The following is an 18,251-nucleotide window of genomic DNA, read 5'->3' as shown; positions in this document are numbered from 1 at the left end:
GGGCTGCACTGATGGAAAGCAAGGGCTGGTCTCGAACCCAGGTCTTTCTAACTCCAGAGCCCAGGGGGTTCAGTTCAAATGCAATTTTAACTCCAGCGGCCCCGGCAGCATGGTGTCGTAACAGCTCCCGCTTAGAGAAAGCTTCCTATGTTCTTCCCACATGCTAAGCTTTATGTGCTCTGCCACGACTCATCCTCAGAACGTGATGTGATAATATACCCCCATTTCACAGAAGAGAAAGCTGAGGCTCAGAGCAATCAGGGGACGGGCCACCCAGGGCTGCCTGACTTAAGGCGGGAGCTCCTGTCCACTCTGATGCACTGCCACTCAGCACGAAGAGCCCGCGCAGAGGAAGGCTTCCCTCTCCCTGTCTCTGGGGCTTCCAGGTACCAGTCAAGGCCGCACCTTCTGGAAGACATAACCCCCACTGGGGCCCCAGCCCACAACCGGGTCAGAAGATGGCAACCCGTTGACGTTGGGCTGGGAGTTGATGGTGAGGATGCCCCGCCGATTCACTCGCAGCAGCTCCTCCTTCATCAGGCTGGTCTCGGCCGCCAAGGGCTCGTCATTCCACGGCAGGCAAGTGACCTGAGAGAGGGCGAGCCGGGTAGAGGCGGTGATCGGATCTGGCGCCCTGGGTCCCTCCGTCTTGTGGCCCCCGTCAGAGACACAGCCTGTCTCTGCTCCCAGGTCACCCTTCTCCCGTTGCTGAGGCTCAGTGTGGTGAGTCCCAGCCCCACGGTGTGGTTCACAGGGAGACGAGGCGGGGGGACGAGAGCAGGACCCCGCCCTGGCACCACTCACTTTACAGCCCTTCTGGTTGGGCTCCCCCGAGAGGTAGCGGACGAAGACCTCGAAGACGCTTTCCTCGCTGGCCAGCTCCTCCCCCCACATCTTCAGCAGCTCTTCCCTCGGGGACTTGCTCTTCAGGTAGAAGAGGTAGTAGTCCTTGAGCTCCCCGAATGCTGGCGAGGAGGAGTTGCCCCTAGGGGAGGAGTGGACAGGGCACTTCTGACCTTGGGCTCTGTACAGAGGGACAGCTGTCCCACGTGCCAAGGGGTTCAATCCTGTCCTCACTGCACCAAGGGCTCGGCAGTAAAATAAACATGACTGTCTGTGAGCGGGACTGTGTGCGGGGCTGTGTGTGGGGCTGCGTGCGGGCCCGTGTGCAGGCCTGTCTGCGAGGCTGTCTGCGAGGCTGTCTGCGGGCCTCACCAGCGGCCGTTGGGAAACTCATCCCATTCCTGGGTGCGGTAGATGTAGCTCTTTGGTCTGGAGGCCCAGAAGATGGGACGCACATCTTCCTCCCTGCGCTTGGGGTGGGCGCTGACAGCCCAGGGCAAGAGACGCCTGGATGACAACAGAGACAGGAGGGGCGAGGAACAGGTTATGGGAGCAGGGTGGAGGGGGCGCCACTGAGCCAGGAACCCCAGGTGTGCCACTAGTCATGGCGCAGACACCCCCCTACACCCCAGGGAGCCAGTACCTCTAGGGTGCACTCTTTGTGGCTTCTGATGTCCTTTCCCACCATTTTTTTTCCCCACAGCTCCTAGGCCTGAATTCGGGGCTACTGGCCTCACCTCGGGTCTTCGGTCCACATGCCCAGGCGCTTCAGCACCTCTGTGGTGGCCATCTCGCGGTTGAGGGTGTAGAAGTGGAGGCCTGGCACCAAGCCACTTGCCAGAAGCTTCTGGCACAGGCTTACGGCCTGCTCGATGCCGTAGTTGCGGATGGCAGCGTCGTTGTCCTTGATGGGCTCGATGACGTCCTTCATCTGCTGCGGCACCTCCAGCTTGGACAGCTTCACCAGCTGCCGAAGGGAGTGGTAACCCTGCCCGAGGACCGAGAGGGCTGTGGGGCCACCTCCCAACCCACTTCTCACCCTACTTATCCCTCTTCCCACCCCCCACAGGGCCTTCTGGACAACTGCAGCGTCACGCAGTAACCCGGGAAAGTCAGACCACACTGGACGCAGATCCTTGCCTGGTCCTGCTCTTTCTATTCTGCAGAAAGCAGCAGCTGCCCTGGCCATCCCCGCCACTGCTCTGAGCCAGCCCTTTGGCCCCTAGATTATTTACTGATGGTGGGGTCATCCGCCCCAGTGGCTCCCCAACCTCACGGATCATCAGAATGACCTGCGAAACTTCCACAATGTACTAATTCCCAGGCCCCACCCCAGATCTCCTGAAATCAGAACTTCTAGGCATGGGATCGGAAAATCCATCTTTTGAACAAGCTTACCAAAGAATTCTGATGACAGCCAAGTTTGGGAAACACTGATTTAACCAGAAATTATAATTAAAGTTATAATTCCTTGTAGTGACATTTGTCAGTAAGCCAAAGCACAACAAACTCCTCCAACAAGTACGGCTACTATTTTGTGGGGAGAAATTATAGCTAACCAAAATGGGGTGGAGAGACATCATTTTGCAAGGAGCGTCTGCCGGGAAATCCAATAAGTGTCAAAGAACTTTACCGTGAACTCAGCACCTCACCCCACGGCCCTGGCCTGTGCTGGCACGGGGGGTGGAATGAGTCCATTAGCCCTCCTGGGACCCTCACCTGAATAGGAAAGATTCCAGGAAGGATGGGGCAGGTAATGCCTATCTCGGAGCAAGCCTTAACAAAATGGAAGAATGTGTCAGCCTCAAAGAAAAGCTGGGTGATGATGAAGTCGGCTCCTGCAGATACCTTCTCCTTCAAGTACTTCAGGTCGGCCTCAAAGCTCCCTGCGTCGGGGTGGCCTGTGGGGTAACCTGCCAATAGGGATGACAGTAGGGAGAGGCTGGCTCCACCTACTCAAGGTGAGTATGAAGAAACCAGAGAGCTGGGAACAGAGAGTTCTCCGCCTCTGGGGTCCCAGACTCATACCTGCCTACACCACCGCGCGGACAAGCTGAAATGGTGAGCAGCTGGGCTCACGATGGAAGCTTCTGGCAAGTGGCTTGGTGCCGGGCCTCCACTTCTACACCCTCAACCACGAGATGGCCACCACAGAGGTGCTGAAGCGCCTGGGCTTATGGATCGAAGACCCTTGGAGATGACCTTGAGTGAGAGGTGGCTTAGAGCCACCCTCCCAAGAGGGGAGGCAGATTGCTCCAAACTCCCCACGCTGTCCTGTCTTGTGTCCCTTGCAATCAGCCAGGCAAATCAGGCCTGCATTTGTGGCCACGGAAAAGAGAAAATGCTACATTCAGCACTGGTTGGACAGCATTTGGGGTATTGGGCTTGACTCTAGGCCAGGGGTCCCCAGCCCTCAGGCTGCGGACCGGTACTGGTCTATGGCCTGTTAGGAACTGGGCCACACAGCAAGAGGTGGGAGGCAGGCAAGGAGCGGAGCTTCATCTGTATCTGGAGCCGCTTCCCAGCGCCAGCATCACCGCCTCAGCTCCATCTCGGATCCTCAGGCATTAGATTCTCACAGGAGCACCGGTCCCCAGTGCCAGATAGGTTGGGGACCGCTGCTCTAGGCACTGTATTAAAGTAGTGCTTTTAACATTAAAGTTACTCAGAGACCCAAGAGAGTGAAAAGTCAGACACCCCACTACACAAGAACTAAAGAAAGCAGAGCTGTTTTGCTTGACGAAAAGAATAAAAAGAATCCAGCAACTATTTCTAAATGGCCAAAGGCCCATCATGTGGAAAAAAGGGTTTACCTTAGTCAAGTTCCTCATTAGTCATATTCTGTGATACTTCTGATGGCAGAACCGGGATCAGTTTCAGAGGCCTGACAAAGGACCGAGCAGTCCCACAAAATAACAAGCTCCTGGGACGTAAACACTTTGGGGCAGCCAGGATGCCCATGTGCTGAGGGCACCTAGATGGATTCCAAAACTGCCTGGGAGGTGGGAGCAGCCGTTCCCCGGGCTCCTCGCTAGCTCCAGGAACTCGGTGACTGCTTCCCTAAACAACTGAACTCACGTGGCCAGGCACGCGCAGGAAGGCCATAGGCCTTAGTAAAACTGCAGGCAGAGCATTGGCTTCCTCCGCCTGAGCGCAGGGCAGGACCCTGAGCCAGGAAGGGGACAGACCTGAGACTCAGACCACTGGAAGTCACGTGCTTTGCCGTGACAAGTCAGTTTCGTTAAGAAACCCTGAGTCATCAAAAATGGGTGTAAAACGATTGTTTTAAGGGATGAGGGGTGGAAAGATTAAGCACCAGAATTTTATACTTTCAATAACAAGGCTGTTTTTCCAGTAGGAACTTCAGAAACAAAGAGGTCTTCATGGCTGAAACGCGAAGGCTGTAAAACCTCAGTATCACCGAGCAGATCTAGTGTTTGCTCACGTTCGGATTTTCCTCTGCTCACCGTCTCCTCTTGCTGCCGTGGCCAGCTGAGTGCTTCCCAATCCACTGACCCTCACTCTCACCCACTTTACAATGAGCGATGCTCCAGACCACAGTGACTGTGCGCGCACAGGGCTGCTGGTTCCCACTCCTGACCATCGAATGCCCACTGCGCACGTGCACATCCCCCACCTCACTGGCTGTACTGTGACCTAATTCTCCGTCAGGGCTGCCCAGACGCGTCCACCCAAACACCCCTGTTTTCTGACAAAAGTTGAAATGTCCACGGGGCCTGGCACTAAGTCCAAAGTCACGCGCAACAAGTAAGCTCCTTGAAACCACATGGCTTATTTTTTTAAATCCAGATCATTTTGATTACTCCATAAGGTAGCCGTGTTTGTTTAATATAAAAAGATACGCTTTCCCGCCCCAAATCTGAGAAAAACTGTCATGCCGAGAAGACGTGGCTAGGAATCCCCAAACTCTTGAGTCCCTGGCACACACAGCCTCACCATACCCGAGCCTCTCTGCTTGAGAAGTTGGAAGCCCCACCCTCACGAGCAGGGGAAGGAGGGAAGGCCACCCCATCCGTTTGTTTCTAGAAGGTAAACCTTGCCTCCTGGCTGGAGCAGACAAAACAAGAGTTGAGCTGATCTAATTCCCTCTTGAGAATTTGGACTTACATTGAGACCTGTCAATCGGTCTGCGCTATTGGCTGGAACTGACCATGTGTACTCAGAAGCAGGAGGCAGAGATGCGCGGTTCTGTGGCTCCAGAGAGAATGAGGGACGACCTTGGTGTCTGAGGTTTCTGACTGCTTCCTGGTTCCGGTGCCTAGTGCGATCTGGTACCATTTCCTAACCTTGGGTTCTGAGACTCCCTGCCCCACGAAATCTTAATAAATATCTCTCCTTTGTTTTACAGAAGAATAGGCTGGGAAGCAGGCTAGAGAGTGAAATGGCAGAGAAACAAAAACTTAAGAGGTGGTGGCAGCCTAGGCAGGTGGCAGATGACACTGTATAATTCACCCAGGCACCACCCTCGTCCAGCACAGGCTCAGGCCCCTCGTGCACTGGGTTACTGGACCGTAAACTGAATATGGCTGAGCTCTCTGTGCCTCTCTGGGCATCTCATTTCTTCCTCTCTGTCCTCACCCACTGGGATGCTCCAGCCACTCACCTGCCACACAGATGTCAAAGTAGTCACCAAACTCGCTGCGGATATGCTTCACCAAGTCTGCGGCGTGACGGAAGCCTCCTTCCTCTTCCTCCCACTGGTCACCTATGGGGTCTGCACGGCGGGTGGGAGTCAGTCACTGGGACTCGCCTGATCGCCAGGTAGTCAGTCCCTCCTCCCTACCCCTACGCCCGGACGTGAGCACCTGAAAGGCGCTCATATTATTCCAGTTGGTGGCTCCTCTTCCTGGCACAGCACCGGTAAGCAGTGGGAGGGAAGAGAGCACCCAGCCTGTCAGGTGTTTACCAAGCACGACTCTGTGGGTGCTGTGCTGATGGCACTAGTCATTTAGTCTGGGGCATCTAAGATCCGCCCCCCAAACCCAGGGGTGTCCCAGCATCCTCACCCAACCCCGCGGCTCATCTCCCACCCTTCCGGGAGAATTTTCTACTCATCTCGAGTGAGAAGTGGTCTTGCAGTGGGGAGCATAAGGCCACAAGATCCCAACCAACAGGCTCCCTCTTCCCACACTTGTGGCCCGATGACAGCAGATGCCAGAGAAACTATTTTTTCACTCCTGGGACAAATGCCAGGACTGCGCTCTTTGGGCCAAGGGCTGGGTGCGACCAGGGATCGGTGAAGATATGTGTAGCCGGGCAGAGGGTTATTAGGTACTGGCTGCATCCACGGCTCAACTATGACTCTCTCTCTGCAGTGCCCACGGTTCTCCCTACCCACAATGCCTATCGATGCTACTGGCAAGGATGGGACCCGGAGAAAAGGAGCATTTCAAGGATAGAAGAGGCCTTAGGGAAAGCAAGACCCAAGACCCCAGAGGGCAGAGTGTCGGCTCCATACCTCCCCTCAACGCCAAGATGTTCTTCAGGCCCAGCCGCTTGGCCTTGTGCAGATGGCCTGTGATCTCCTCCCGGCTCTGATGGCAGCAGGTCATGTGCAGGATGGTCTCCAGGCCACAGTAGTTCACGGCAGTGCTAGCGATCATCATGGAGGAGGTCTCCTTGTCTGAGCCAGGGTCTCCTGCTGGGTGCCAGGTCACGTCTATGAAGAGGGGGCCGCCTGCCCCCATCCGGTCAAACCTGTAGGGAATTTCTTTCTAAAGAGGGGCCCCTGGGGGCATGCCGCCCTTCACTGCCTTCCCCTGGGGTCGGGGACACACAGAAGCATCGTAGCGGGGTGGAATCGGATTGACCTACCTTCCTATCCTGGCTGTGCGATCTTGGGAAAATTACTTAACCTCTCTGAGCCTCAGTGTCCTCACTTCCACAGTGTGACAGGGAACAGTAGCCACTTCATAATAACACTATGGGAATACTATGCTAGATGGCCCCACAGCTCTTAGCATAGTGCCTGGCACACAGTGAGCTGCTATTATTGTGATTACTCTTACTGAGGATATAACATATAACAACAACGCAGCGATTCTGTGCGAGAGCAACACTTCAGACCTTTCGAAGTGCTTGTATATTTATCATCTTGGGGGGAGTTAAGACGTTTCGATGGCTAAAGGTCGGGACCCCTCAGAGTGGTAAGCAGGGCCTTATTCTAGGAACAGGAGAAAAGAAGGTCAGCAGACATAAGTTTCTTTCATGCTGCCCCTCCCCCCAGTCCTGGTGCAGCAGCCAAGAGTCCTACAGAGCAAGGCCACAGTTCAGGAACCAGACTCAAGAGGCATGGGTGTGCACATGCGCACTGTGCTACGAGCTATAACATGGTGTATTTAAACATCCTTCCTTGCGCTTTAAGCTTCAAACCTTGGAAGTGAAATATGAGAAGTGCAAATGGTAAAAAGCATAAACTTTAAAAAAGGAACTGCGATTCGTAAAGTGTTAACGTAATCCAGTTGGCATTTCTAGATTTCAAGAGGCAAAAATCCAAATTCCTAACTTGCTGAAAATGTTCTCTAAACTGCGGCTTTGTGACTTCCTAAACTGTACTCATGATCCAGTTCTGCCAAAGAATGTAGTCTGAGAGAATCAACATTTTTAACCCATTGAAGAGTGTGGCTAAAAATCCAGATGCTTGGGGGGACTTTTAAAGACAACTGAGAAGCTGCAGATCAAATGACCAACCCTGCCTTTATTTACTCTTGTCCGCCCCCTCCGGCTGCCTTTTTCTTCCAGGTCAAAGTGGCCCTGCCCCAGGATTGACAGTTCACCTTCTTCCTCTCCTCCCCCGCCCGCACCCCCTAATCTGGCCCTAGTCCTTAACCTCACATCAACTCACCTTGAGATGAGATTGACAGCTCCCTGAGCAGTCCGAGGAGGAAAGAACTCTAGGGAGAACCATTTGTCACCAGATTCCATTCTCCGCCTCATCTTCTCCTTGAGTCTCTCATGCCGCTCGGGGTCCAGGCCAGGTGTGGAACATCTCGAACTATCCTTGGAGCTCTCACCGCCACTGCCGCTGCCCTCCGAGCGGGGGTTGAGGCTGCCATGCCCTCCGGGTTCGTTCACCATGGCCGAGTTTCTGCCGTACAGGATGGGGACAGTGGGAGTCAGAGGGCAGGAAGCCAGGCCCCGTAGGGGTGCGGTCAAGTGAGAGAGGTGCTGCATTCCCACACGCGGAAAAGGCACTGGGGGTGAGAGAGACAGCCCCCCACCCACTGGCTCCACACACCACAGCTACAACTGTGCGCTGTCAAAGCTTTTCCCTCCGCTGCTGCCTGGCTCCCTACATGACAGCCCCCGCCCGGCATGGCAACATGCTCCTTCGGCCCATGGATCTTCATGGATCTTCGGTGACAGCTACCTGATGGAGGGTGGCACAGAGAACCTCATGCTGCCAGCCTCCCAGGCCTGCTTTCCCAAGGAGGGGCAGCGGTGCCGGGCTGGGAGGACCTGGGGTTTTGGATAGTCCATCTCTGCCAGCTTAGACCCAAAACAGGCTGGGAAGAAACAGAGGAAACTTCTCCAGCGGGTGTGTCTCAAAAAGGCGGAGCTGTGACAAAGGAAGAGTTTAGAGCTAGAGCTGGGGCCTGCGCAAGGGGGAGGGGGGGCGGGGGCAAGGCCTCCAGGCGAGAGGGAGGGCTGAGGCTCCAGCTGTAGAGAAGGCAGATGGAAGGAGGGGGAACTCCAGCCACAGACTGCAGGGGTTGGCGGAGATGAGGCCAGACGTTCGGGGTCACTGGATCACTCTCCAAAGAAGGAAGAGCTCAGCCTGGCCCTGCCTGGAACAGCTCCTGTTACTTAGAACAATTCGCGTGCAGGATGGAAGGGGTGAGGGCTTGACAAAGCAGCCAGACTTCTCCTGAGTTCACGCAACTCCAAAAACACCATGTCATGGGTTAGAACTTGACATTGGCTGGGTTCCAAAAGTAGCCAGACCCAAGTTTAGTAAGGGCATGAGTTTCTGTCCAACTCAGAACAAAGGCTGCCTTTCAGGAACACCATCGCTTGCATACGCCGCTGAAGTCAGTTCATGACTGTGACCGCACAGCCACAACATCCGAAGTCCCGAGCCGTGCTAACCACAGGCAGGCTCAGAGGGCAGTGCCATTGGGCACTTTGGTGGGAAAAACAAGAAAAATACTTCAAAACTAAACAAAACACTACTCTTGCCCAGCAATGTACAAACACACAGTACTGAAAATCTGGTGTGTGGTGACATGGGATCTAGAGGAACAACCAGGCCACGTGGCTATTTCCTCTCAGGAAATAGCCACTGCTAAGCCAGCGTTCCTAACCATGTTGGGGTTCTAGAGTCTTGAAAAACTGATGAAATCCACTGCTGCTCTCTCCCCAACACACAAAGCGCACGTAACACACAATGATGCATCCAAAGTCAAGGAGTCGAGACAAAACTAAGAACGTTTCTGTCAACACTTTCTCCCCCTGGGGATGCCCGTTTTGATTTTGACCTAAAACTCTAGCTTCTCAGGGAGAATGGCCACTGGGAGTGAGAAAGGGAATAGTGTGGATAGCGGCTTCACTGGCCTTTCTCAGGAATTCAATGGAGTACCAAGGAATTGTCTGCCGGAACAAAACCAGGAGAGGGGGAGGAAGCAGAACCACCTACAAACCACACCGCTCTTTACTTACCGAATTCCTGGGATGTGCCAGCCCGTGCCCTCTTTCAACCCTTCTTCCTTGTGTCACTCCTTATCCATTTTAAGCTGGGCTCCCATAGCGCCCTGGGTTGTAATTGTGGGTTCGCAGGTTTGTCTCCCTTCCTTCCACCCAGTTCCCTGAGACCAGGTCGGTATCCTGCCTGTGATAGGTATCCCGGTATTCCGGTGGCTGGCACAAGATAACGAGAGCCAGCACTAAGCGCCAAGGGTCAGGCGCTGTCACTCGGTTCTCAAAATAACCCTCTGCCATTTACTGAGCACTTACTTAATCGGTGCCAAGCACTGAGCAGTGCGGGGATACGGTGCCCACCACTCCTAGGAGACAGAGGTGGGCACCTGTGCGTAGCCTGACGCTGTGGGCACCGGGGACAGCAGCGCCAGCGGCCCACGTCTCTTCTCCAGATGGACAGCACGGAGGCAGGTTTAAATGACTGGAGCCAGAAAAACCCCTCTGGCGCCCAGGTGGCTCGAGGGCCGCGAATCGGGTCACTGGGTCACGGGGACGCAGAACGAGGCCCAGACCCAGAGGCGTGGGTCGCGCCCCCCACCCCCCCGCCCTCCCGGCCTCCGTCAAGGCCGGAGGCCGACAGTGAGTCTTCGCTTCGTGGTTAGGAGTCGCTGGGGGTGGCAGCCATTGGGTGTTACACTAGTTCTGCGGATGAAGCGCCCAGAGGGGGCAGAGAGGCAAGGCGGCCTCCGCTGATGTCCACCCACAGGCAAGTCCCCGCCTCAGGTGGTGGTCCCCAGATGCTGGGTCGTTCCATCCGGTAACCCCAGGCCTCGCCATCACTCACCCTGCGTCGCAAGTGACTCAGAGCGCGCACGAGCCGCAGCTGCGCGGTCGCCGTGGGGACGCGTGCGGATGGGGCGGGGCGCGCAGGGGAGGTGCGCCGCCCCGGAGTCTGTTGCTAAGGGAAGCGGGACAAAGGGGCGGAACCACCCACGTGGGTGACCGAAAGCCCCGCCCCCAACATGGCCGCGCCCAGCGGTCTCGTTGGAAGCCGTCCTACCATCGTCATGTGACGCGAGCCCTCGCCCCACCCGTCTGCAGCCACTCCCTGTCTCCGTCCCCAAACTCGAGAGGGCCACGTGACCCTCCCGGGGCCAGTCACGTGAGGCGCGGATTCTGGGTGGGAGGGGGTTGGTTCAGGGGTCCGGAGTGGCAGTAAAGGAGGAAGATGGCGGGGTGCCGGGGGTCCCTGTGCTGCTGCTGCCGGTGGTGCTGTTGCTGCGGTGAGCGTGAGACCCGCACCCCGGAGGAGCTGGTAAGGCTCGGGCGGAGCCGGGCTGGGGAGGGGGCGGTTGCTAAGGGAGGCGAGAGGCGTTGCCGGAGGTGGGGCTGGGCAGAGCTGGGCCCGCAGGTGGCAGCGGGTGGGGCCTGGGGACCGCAGTCTGGGCTCCCGAAGCATCTTCCCTGCTTCACGCGCCCAAGTCTGGAGTCTTTTCTCATAACTCCTCGCTGGAATCTGAGAGAGAGTCCAGGCCAGCTCCAATTAGCCCTTTATATATTTTCTTTTATTTCCATCTGAAAGGAGTTTTGAATGAAACAAGCATTTTTGGAACGAGCCTTTTCACTGGACTTTGTGCTTATCGTGCAACTGGCTTAGTTTTTCCAGACGTTTTTCATTCTATCCCTCACCTTTTCTGGGTCACTGACAATCCAGCTTTCCCCTGCAAAGCACTCTGGGAAAACTTGAGCAGCTGTATCCCCAGAGTTGACAGGTCCCTTCTGATTCCAGATTAAGCACATTATCAGATGGAACCTGGTTTCCCTCCCCCTCCCACCCCTTAAGCTGGCAGTGGACATCTTTGAGGTGTCCTGAAGAGTGGTTATTTGGGGAATGTATCAATACAAACGAAGAGCTCAGCTGGGTCCCCACCCACATCACCTCCTATCCCAAAAGGGTTTTTTTTGTTTGTTTGTTTTTGTCTTATTCCCATTGATGATAATGGCACCAGATGATTTAGAAACTAGCAACTGATTTCAGTAAATACTTCTGCCTCATTCCACTTTAACCATTAAAAGGGTCTTCCCACTGTGGATCTGTTTTTCTAGACCATCCTTGGAGAAACACACGAGGAGGAGGATGAGATCCTTCCAAGGAAAGACTATGAGGTGAGATTCTTAGATGCTGTCTTGAGTAACAGAAGTAGTGAATGACCTGGTCATTTCAGACCAAAACATTAGCATTCCAACCAGAGGTGTTTTTTGACCTCTCCCACAGAGTGAGCAGGTTAACTCTACTCTGGGAAAGGGGCTGTTTAACAAGCCCTTTTCTCACCTCAGTTGCAAAACAATGTCTGGGTGTCTCCATGTTTTCATAGATCTATGGCTCCTTAACCTGGATAGAGTATGTGTTTGCCATTAAACACTTTCTTTTACAACTCATAGAGACCTACAGTCGAAGCCACTGACAGTGTATGCTCGTAAAAGGTGTGGGCCAGTAGACCTTGCTCCTCTTCTGAAAGAACTTCATTTTTAGAAGATTGTTACTTGCTCAAGCAGCTTCTCTCCGAAATGTTCTTGTTTGTAGTTCCCGATTTCAAGTATGGAACTCTTTGAGTGTGTATGTTTAGTGAAGCCAATCCTACTGAAGTGAAACTTAACACATGACTTTTTAATTATGCAATCAGTTCATGATGACTTTTTTATGATTTTTGAAGTGACAAAAACAAACCATGGTTGTGATAGAAGATTCTTAAACAGTTTATAAAAAGATGCTAGAGAAAAACCCATAACCTCATTCAATTAAAAGATGACTCTTACTACCCTTATTAAATATGCTTTTTTATCCCTGCATACCTACCTTTTTTAAGTAACCGCAGTGAGATTCCACTAAATATTTTAACCTGTTTTTCTCCCCACTCGATAAGACTCTTTGTATCACTAGATGCTTTTCTACAATATTTTTAAATAGGAGAATAGTGTTTTATCGTGCCACAGTTTGTTTAATCTGACTTTTCTTTTTGATGAACTGCATGATGGTGGCCATCCTTCCTTGTCTGTCCTTAAGTACATCCTTAGGATTAATCCCAAAAAGTGGAATTAATCATGCATATTTAATGGTTTTTTGAAAATGTCATGTAGATGTAAACATTCAGTAATCTAGGGCAACAACATACTCAGGCTGGTTTTATTAATATTTCATCTTTTGCTGCAGAATTCAATGTAACTATCATAATTGGTCATATAGCATGAAATTTAAAAGACTTTTATTACAGAGAATTTCACACGTATACTCAAGTAAACATAATAGTATTGAAACCTCCATAGTCATCACATAGCTTCAGCAGTCATTCAGCTAGTGCAGGTCCTCGTTGCTCCCATCCACTTGCTTGTCCACTGAGAGTAAATGCATCAGGAGGCTTCAATAGAATTAAATGACAATGTTTTATTCAAGGGTCTTAAGATCTGCAAATCGGAAACACTGCCAGAGCGTTCCGAAGTAAAGAGAAAAGTTGAGAGTTCTGACAAGTAAAAATTACAGTTCTGAGGAAAATCAGCCCTGCATTCTTAGCTTCTGGATTGGTCTGAGATGGTGATCTTCCAGATGTCTGGATATTTGAACGTTCTTTCCTAAGTTCTTCAGAGAGTTACTCAGTTACCCAGAGCGGGGCGAGAGAGAGAGAGAGAGAGAGAGAGAGAGAGAGAGAGAGAGATCACCTGCCATTGATGTACAACTGAAAAGTTTGTAAGTTTAAGTCCTCAGGCTCATTAAAATAAAATCTGTTCCTCATGTTTCAGCCCACTCTGATTTTGGTAATTTTGTTAACTTGGCTATGATGACTCCATTTTGTTTTTCACTCTTTCCTCGTTCCACTTCCCATATTATTTTGAAAGAAAAGTCTAAACATCACAGCATTTTATCCATAAGGACTTGTTTTTAGCATAGCACCATACCATTTACACACTTAAGAAATTAACAGTAATTTCTTAATATCAGATATCCAGTGTTCAAATTTTCCCGTTGTCTTATAAATTCCATATGTATTTTTTATAGTTTGAATCATGTTCCAGATAAGGTCCTCACACTGCAGTTCTTTGATACGTGTTTTAAATTTCTTCTGTCTTCCTTCATCCTTTTTTTTTTCCTTGAAACCTACTTGACATGTAGGTTCTTCCTTCATCCTTTTTTTTTTCCTTGAAATTTACTTGACAGAATAATTTTAGGACTCTGAAATTTGCCAATCACACCGCCATAGTATATAGATCAATGTGCTACTCCGATGGGACTTCTTTCAATGAATCAGAAAGCACGACACCAACTGATGTATTTTCTCATATTTCAAAAAATATCTGTTTCCTGTGCATAGTTGAGAGGTACTTTTTGTGTGAGCACTAGGTCCCCTTCCTGGTAGAATTTGGGTTGCAATTCATGCCCCACGTGCCTCCATGGCCAGGTGCCATTTTGCTTATAACCACTGGCAGCAGCCTTACAGGGCACCTGCAAAACTTTGTTTAAAAAGTTGTTAATCCCACAAACCAAAGAGCAACATATACAGCAGAAATAAAAGGAAGTTAGTCGTGGTGAAAGAGAAGTAACAATATCTGATTTTAATAACAGATCCTGTAGTCCCTTGGTACATATTTACAAAGTGTCAGGCTCTCAACTGACTTATTAAAAAAAAAAAAAAAAAAAAAAGATGATATCTTGGCCTGGCAGTCATTTGTAAATGCCCCTTTAAACAGTTTTATTGAGCCGTAATTCACATACTAATACAATTTACCCATTGAAAGTGTACAATTCAATGGGCTTTTTTTAGTATATTCACCGAGTTGTACGGCCATCACCAAATCATTTTTAGAACATTTTCATCACCTCAGAAAGAAACCCTGTAACCATTAGCAGTCACTGCCCATTTCCCTGACCCTAGGCAACTATGAATCTATTTTCTTTCTCTACAGATTTGCCTGTTCTGGACATCTAAAAACCTTTTAAATGGTTGTGGAGTCATAACATTATTAGACAAAACTATCAAGCAAATAATCAATTGACTAGTAATTTACATAAATATTTGGTATTGAGGATATTCATATATTTCAACATTTTAATTTTTTTCCTTGTTTGTTCCTGGAATGTGATATTACTCACTTGCTCAAAACATACATGCTTCATCATTCATGGATGAGTCTCGTTTTCCAGCAGAATTCCTTTTTACTGATGGTGGTTTTTTTTTTTTGTAATCAGAAAAATTTTTTTTTCAACTATAAAAACTACATCATGTTTGCTATGAAAATTTCAAAAAATATCCAGATGTGAACACCTCCTAAAACACATCTCAGAGATAATCACTGTTAATAGTTTTCCCAGATGTTTTTGCTTTACATAAGCCGACATACAAATAATCTTAATTTTGTTTACTCAAGATGGGATGATATTATACCACAATGTAACTTTTTTACTCATATGTCTTTTTCAGAGTTTGGATTATGATCGCTGTATCAATGACCCTTACCTGGAAGTTTTGGAAACCATGGATAATAAGGTGAGTCCCTTATTGATCTCTTGGGACTGAGTTGGTCTTATGACAGCGTCTTTTTCTGTTCTAAATGCTCCGGTAAATACCCTTACCCCCTGGCCTTTTAGTTCCTTTCATGAAATACCTTAGCCCTTCATCCTGCCGAGCAGAGTACCCACTGGCCTAGCCCCTTAGAGTTCATTATTTTTGCATTGTAAAGCACCCTCTCTGTCAGACATCATCTTTGCCATTTTTGCTGTCCATGCGAAATTTACTCTAAAACTGGTTGACCAAAATGTGTTCCTTCCCCACTGTGAATTAACCCTGTAACAAACTGAGTCATTCTTTTCCTGTGTGAACAGAAGGGTCGAAGGTATGAGGCGGTGAAGTGGATGGTGGTGTTTGCCATCGGAGTCTGCACTGGGCTGGTGAGCAGGCGGGGCACTGGGAGATGGCTGGCCGGAGGGGCGGAGGGGGGTCAGGGCAAACTCCAGCCTGATGGATAACTTGTTTGTCATTGTAAGAGATCACGTTGTCTGTTTTCCTTTTTCTTTTTTTTAAGTCAGTAACCTGATACTGTTGTTCATACTTCTCTTTTGCTTCTACCTTATGAAATGAAAGTGAGCCATACAACTCTGATGCTGTTTAAAGCACTCGAGGTTTGGTCAGGCCCTGTCTCTGTGGTACGGTATGGTCCTGTCAGGTAGATAATGTAGCAAGGAGGACGCGTAGTGTGTCTTGAGGTCACTTTGTAGGGAAAAAGCAAAAAAGTGGGAATAAAACCAAACACTATGCCCTTTTCTTTAGCATTGTATACCAGTACGCAGGACACCGTGGATCTCGGTGAATTTACTGTGCCGTCCTGGGCTTCCCTGCCCATCGCTCATTTTATCTAGAAGGTAGAGCAGTTGTGGGCAGAGGAGGACCTGAATGCACAGGGTTCTGGGGCTAGCACATTCACAGATGAGATCACCGACAAGTAAAGATCGCGAAACATTGCCAACAGTTAACGTAGTGCAGCATCTGGAACCATAACTGCCGACTTACTGTGGTTAAACCTGGAGGAGAAAACCTGGACCAGTTAGCAGGCAAAATGGTACATGTCAAATCTAAATTTCCATCCATACAGTATTAGAATAGGGAGTCGTCTTCCTCCATTCAGGAGGCTATAACAAAAATACCGTGGACTGGGTGGCTTAAACCACAGACATTTATTTCTCATCATTCTGGAAGCTGGGAAGTTCAAGATCAAGGTGCCAACAGATGTGAGTCTGGTGAGGGCCCCTTCCTGGTTCATAGATGGTCACCTTTTTGCTGTGTCCTCACATTGTAGAAGGAGGCAAGAGAGCTCTTTGGAGTCTCTCTATTTTACTCTGTTTTTATCCTAGTAAAATTGGTCTACAAGATAACATATATTTCGGGTACATAACACTATAGTTTAATGTTTGGATATGCTACATAGTGTTCATCACTATAAGTCTAGTTACTGCCCATCACCATACAGTTGATCCCCTTCACCTATTTCGCCCACTCCTTAACCCCCTTCCCTCTTGGTGTCTCTTTCATAAGGGCACTAATCCTATTTGTGAAGGCTCCACCCTCATGACAGAATCGCCTCCCAGAGGCCCCACCTCCCAATACCATCATATGGGAGGGTAGCATTTCAACATGCATTTGGGGGACGGGGACACAAATATTTAGTCTATAACAGGGATTTTACGAGTTCCTAAGCAGAAGCCTGTTTCTCTCCTTCCTCTGTATGGAATTGACCACAAGTCTCTTGCTTAACTCTACATGATATACCCATAGGGCGTAAACTCATATTTAATATAATACAGCCACAAGGACCAAACCGCCATTTTGATTTTCATGGCACTGGTCAGATTTTTACTGTAGTAAATTTAGAGGTCAAGGAGCATCTTTCTAGTTAAAACAAATGGTATGTAGAGGCCCCTTTAGTGATATTCTAACAGATACCATTGTGAGGGCAACTTGGGTTGGTTTAATTGTTTTATGGAAATTTCAGAGAGTCTGTTTTGCTATTATGGTTCTGATGGCAGACTTCCTGTAATAGGCAAAATCATTAGCTATCTAGGTATCAGTCTCTCTGCTACTTTCATGTCAAACTCCTTTGAACTGTCACTTGCCAATACCAGCAACTTTACCTTGCGCCCTCCTGTTGTGGGAAGGCAGACCTGCCTTTATGACATAGCAACCTCATGCGGCTGAATCTCTTATCCTTTGATCTGTCACCTCTTATTGCTCCAGTATTTAAAAGCCCCCGGGCACCGGCTTGAGGGAAGTCTAGCGTTAAAGGAATGTAACCTTTGATCCTGAATCTACAAAAATGGAAGTCTTCCAGTTCTCCTTTAAGCCCAGAGCAGGGACTTACGAGAGTGGAATAGTGGAACCGGAGAGGTTTTTCTCTTACTTACCTGAGTAACCATGGACTATACAAGACGGTTGTAAGTGAAAATAGTGACTTTTAATATATATGATAGTAATAACATGCAGAAGCCATATACACCTAAGCGAATGTTGGCATTCACAGTAATATCCTAAGCTGTACGCTTACCCAGCTAAGCATTACTGAAGACATTTTAGAGTGTTTCTTTGGAAACTGCCTTCGAAGAGAGCTGAGCAGCCCCTCACACGGCTCCACGTTGTTGCTCCCGAATCGCGGGTGACCTTTCTTGGTCTCACATCTTTTTCTGCATCTTTTTTTCTCTTTGTTTTACTCTCTTTCTCTCAACGTAGCTGTACCCCCCTTCTTCTGTTCTTTGGTGGGTGGTGGGGCCAGGCTGGAGCGGGGTCTCCTGGAGAAAGCAGAATGACCAGCGAAAGCCCACTCACCCAATGCTGGTTGGTAACGCGGGCTCGTGTGACCAGCCGCCAGGATGCAGTGGGGCGGTCAGTGCTTTCGGGGTCACTGCCTGTAGCACAGCGGGGAAGAGCTGTGTGACGGTGCCCTTGCTCTTCACAGGTGGGTCTCTTTGTGGACTTCTTTGTGCGCCTCTTCACCCAGCTCAAGTTTGGAGTAGTAGAGACATGTATCCTTTTCATGGTTCTCGGTGTTCCCAGACGTCAGCTGCCCTGGATTGCTTTCTTGCCTAGAAATGAGTTTCACAGGAGACGTGATCTACCGAGAGCTGTTTATTAGCCATTTGGCTTTAAGGTTTTAAATTTTTATCGAAGGACACAAAAGGAGCACTTTAATAAATAGAGGTCCTCATATTCATG

The 18,251-nt window shown here is 49.9% G+C and overlaps 2 protein-coding genes across 15 annotated transcripts in view; one reads left to right on the top strand and one right to left on the bottom strand.

The window, feature by feature from the left end:
* MTHFR (methylenetetrahydrofolate reductase) overlaps positions 1 to 10,466 on the bottom strand; it is a 13,291-nt gene extending 2,825 nt beyond the window's left edge. Inside the window, exons 1-11 of one of the 8 annotated variants that reach the window (XM_023532623.1) lie at positions 9,817 to 10,388; positions 9,523 to 9,720; positions 8,234 to 8,422; positions 7,709 to 7,951; positions 6,323 to 6,561; positions 5,468 to 5,578; positions 2,563 to 2,756; positions 1,581 to 1,831; positions 1,216 to 1,350; positions 805 to 985; positions 406 to 588 (exon numbers count right to left, since the gene is read on the bottom strand). In XM_023532623.1, the coding sequence (XP_023388391.1) occupies positions 406 to 588; positions 805 to 985; positions 1,216 to 1,350; positions 1,581 to 1,831; positions 2,563 to 2,756; positions 5,468 to 5,578; positions 6,323 to 6,561; positions 7,709 to 7,951; positions 8,234 to 8,343 (1,647 nt within the window). In that variant the 5' untranslated portion in view covers positions 8,344 to 8,422; positions 9,523 to 9,720; positions 9,817 to 10,388. The other 7 variants (XM_023532624.1, XM_023532625.1, XM_011363535.2 and 4 more) reach the window with 7 other exon arrangements.
* A 96-nt stretch (positions 10,467 to 10,562) lies between these two features.
* CLCN6 (chloride voltage-gated channel 6) overlaps positions 10,563 to 18,251 on the top strand; it is a 32,350-nt gene continuing 24,661 nt past the window's right edge. For 2 of the 7 annotated variants that reach the window (XM_023532620.1, XM_023532621.1), the window contains exons 1-5: positions 10,662 to 10,816; positions 11,608 to 11,667; positions 14,973 to 15,038; positions 15,374 to 15,439; positions 17,995 to 18,061. In XM_023532620.1, coding sequence (XP_023388388.1) covers positions 10,730 to 10,816; positions 11,608 to 11,667; positions 14,973 to 15,038; positions 15,374 to 15,439; positions 17,995 to 18,061 — 346 coding nt within the window. In that variant the 5' untranslated portion in view covers positions 10,662 to 10,729. Of the gene's footprint in view, positions 10,817 to 11,607; positions 11,668 to 14,972; positions 15,039 to 15,373; positions 15,440 to 17,994; positions 18,062 to 18,251 lie in introns of all 7 variants that reach the window. The other 5 variants (XM_011363529.2, XM_023532617.1, XM_023532619.1 and 2 more) reach the window with 5 other exon arrangements.

This window comes from Pteropus vampyrus, unplaced genomic scaffold (genome assembly GCF_000151845.1).
Source record: "Pteropus vampyrus isolate Shadow unplaced genomic scaffold, Pvam_2.0 Scaffold86, whole genome shotgun sequence".
NCBI lineage: Eukaryota > Metazoa > Chordata > Mammalia > Chiroptera > Pteropodidae > Pteropus > Pteropus vampyrus.
The sequence above is the reverse complement of the archived record's forward strand: the minus strand, read 5'-3'. Positions and strand labels throughout refer to the sequence as shown.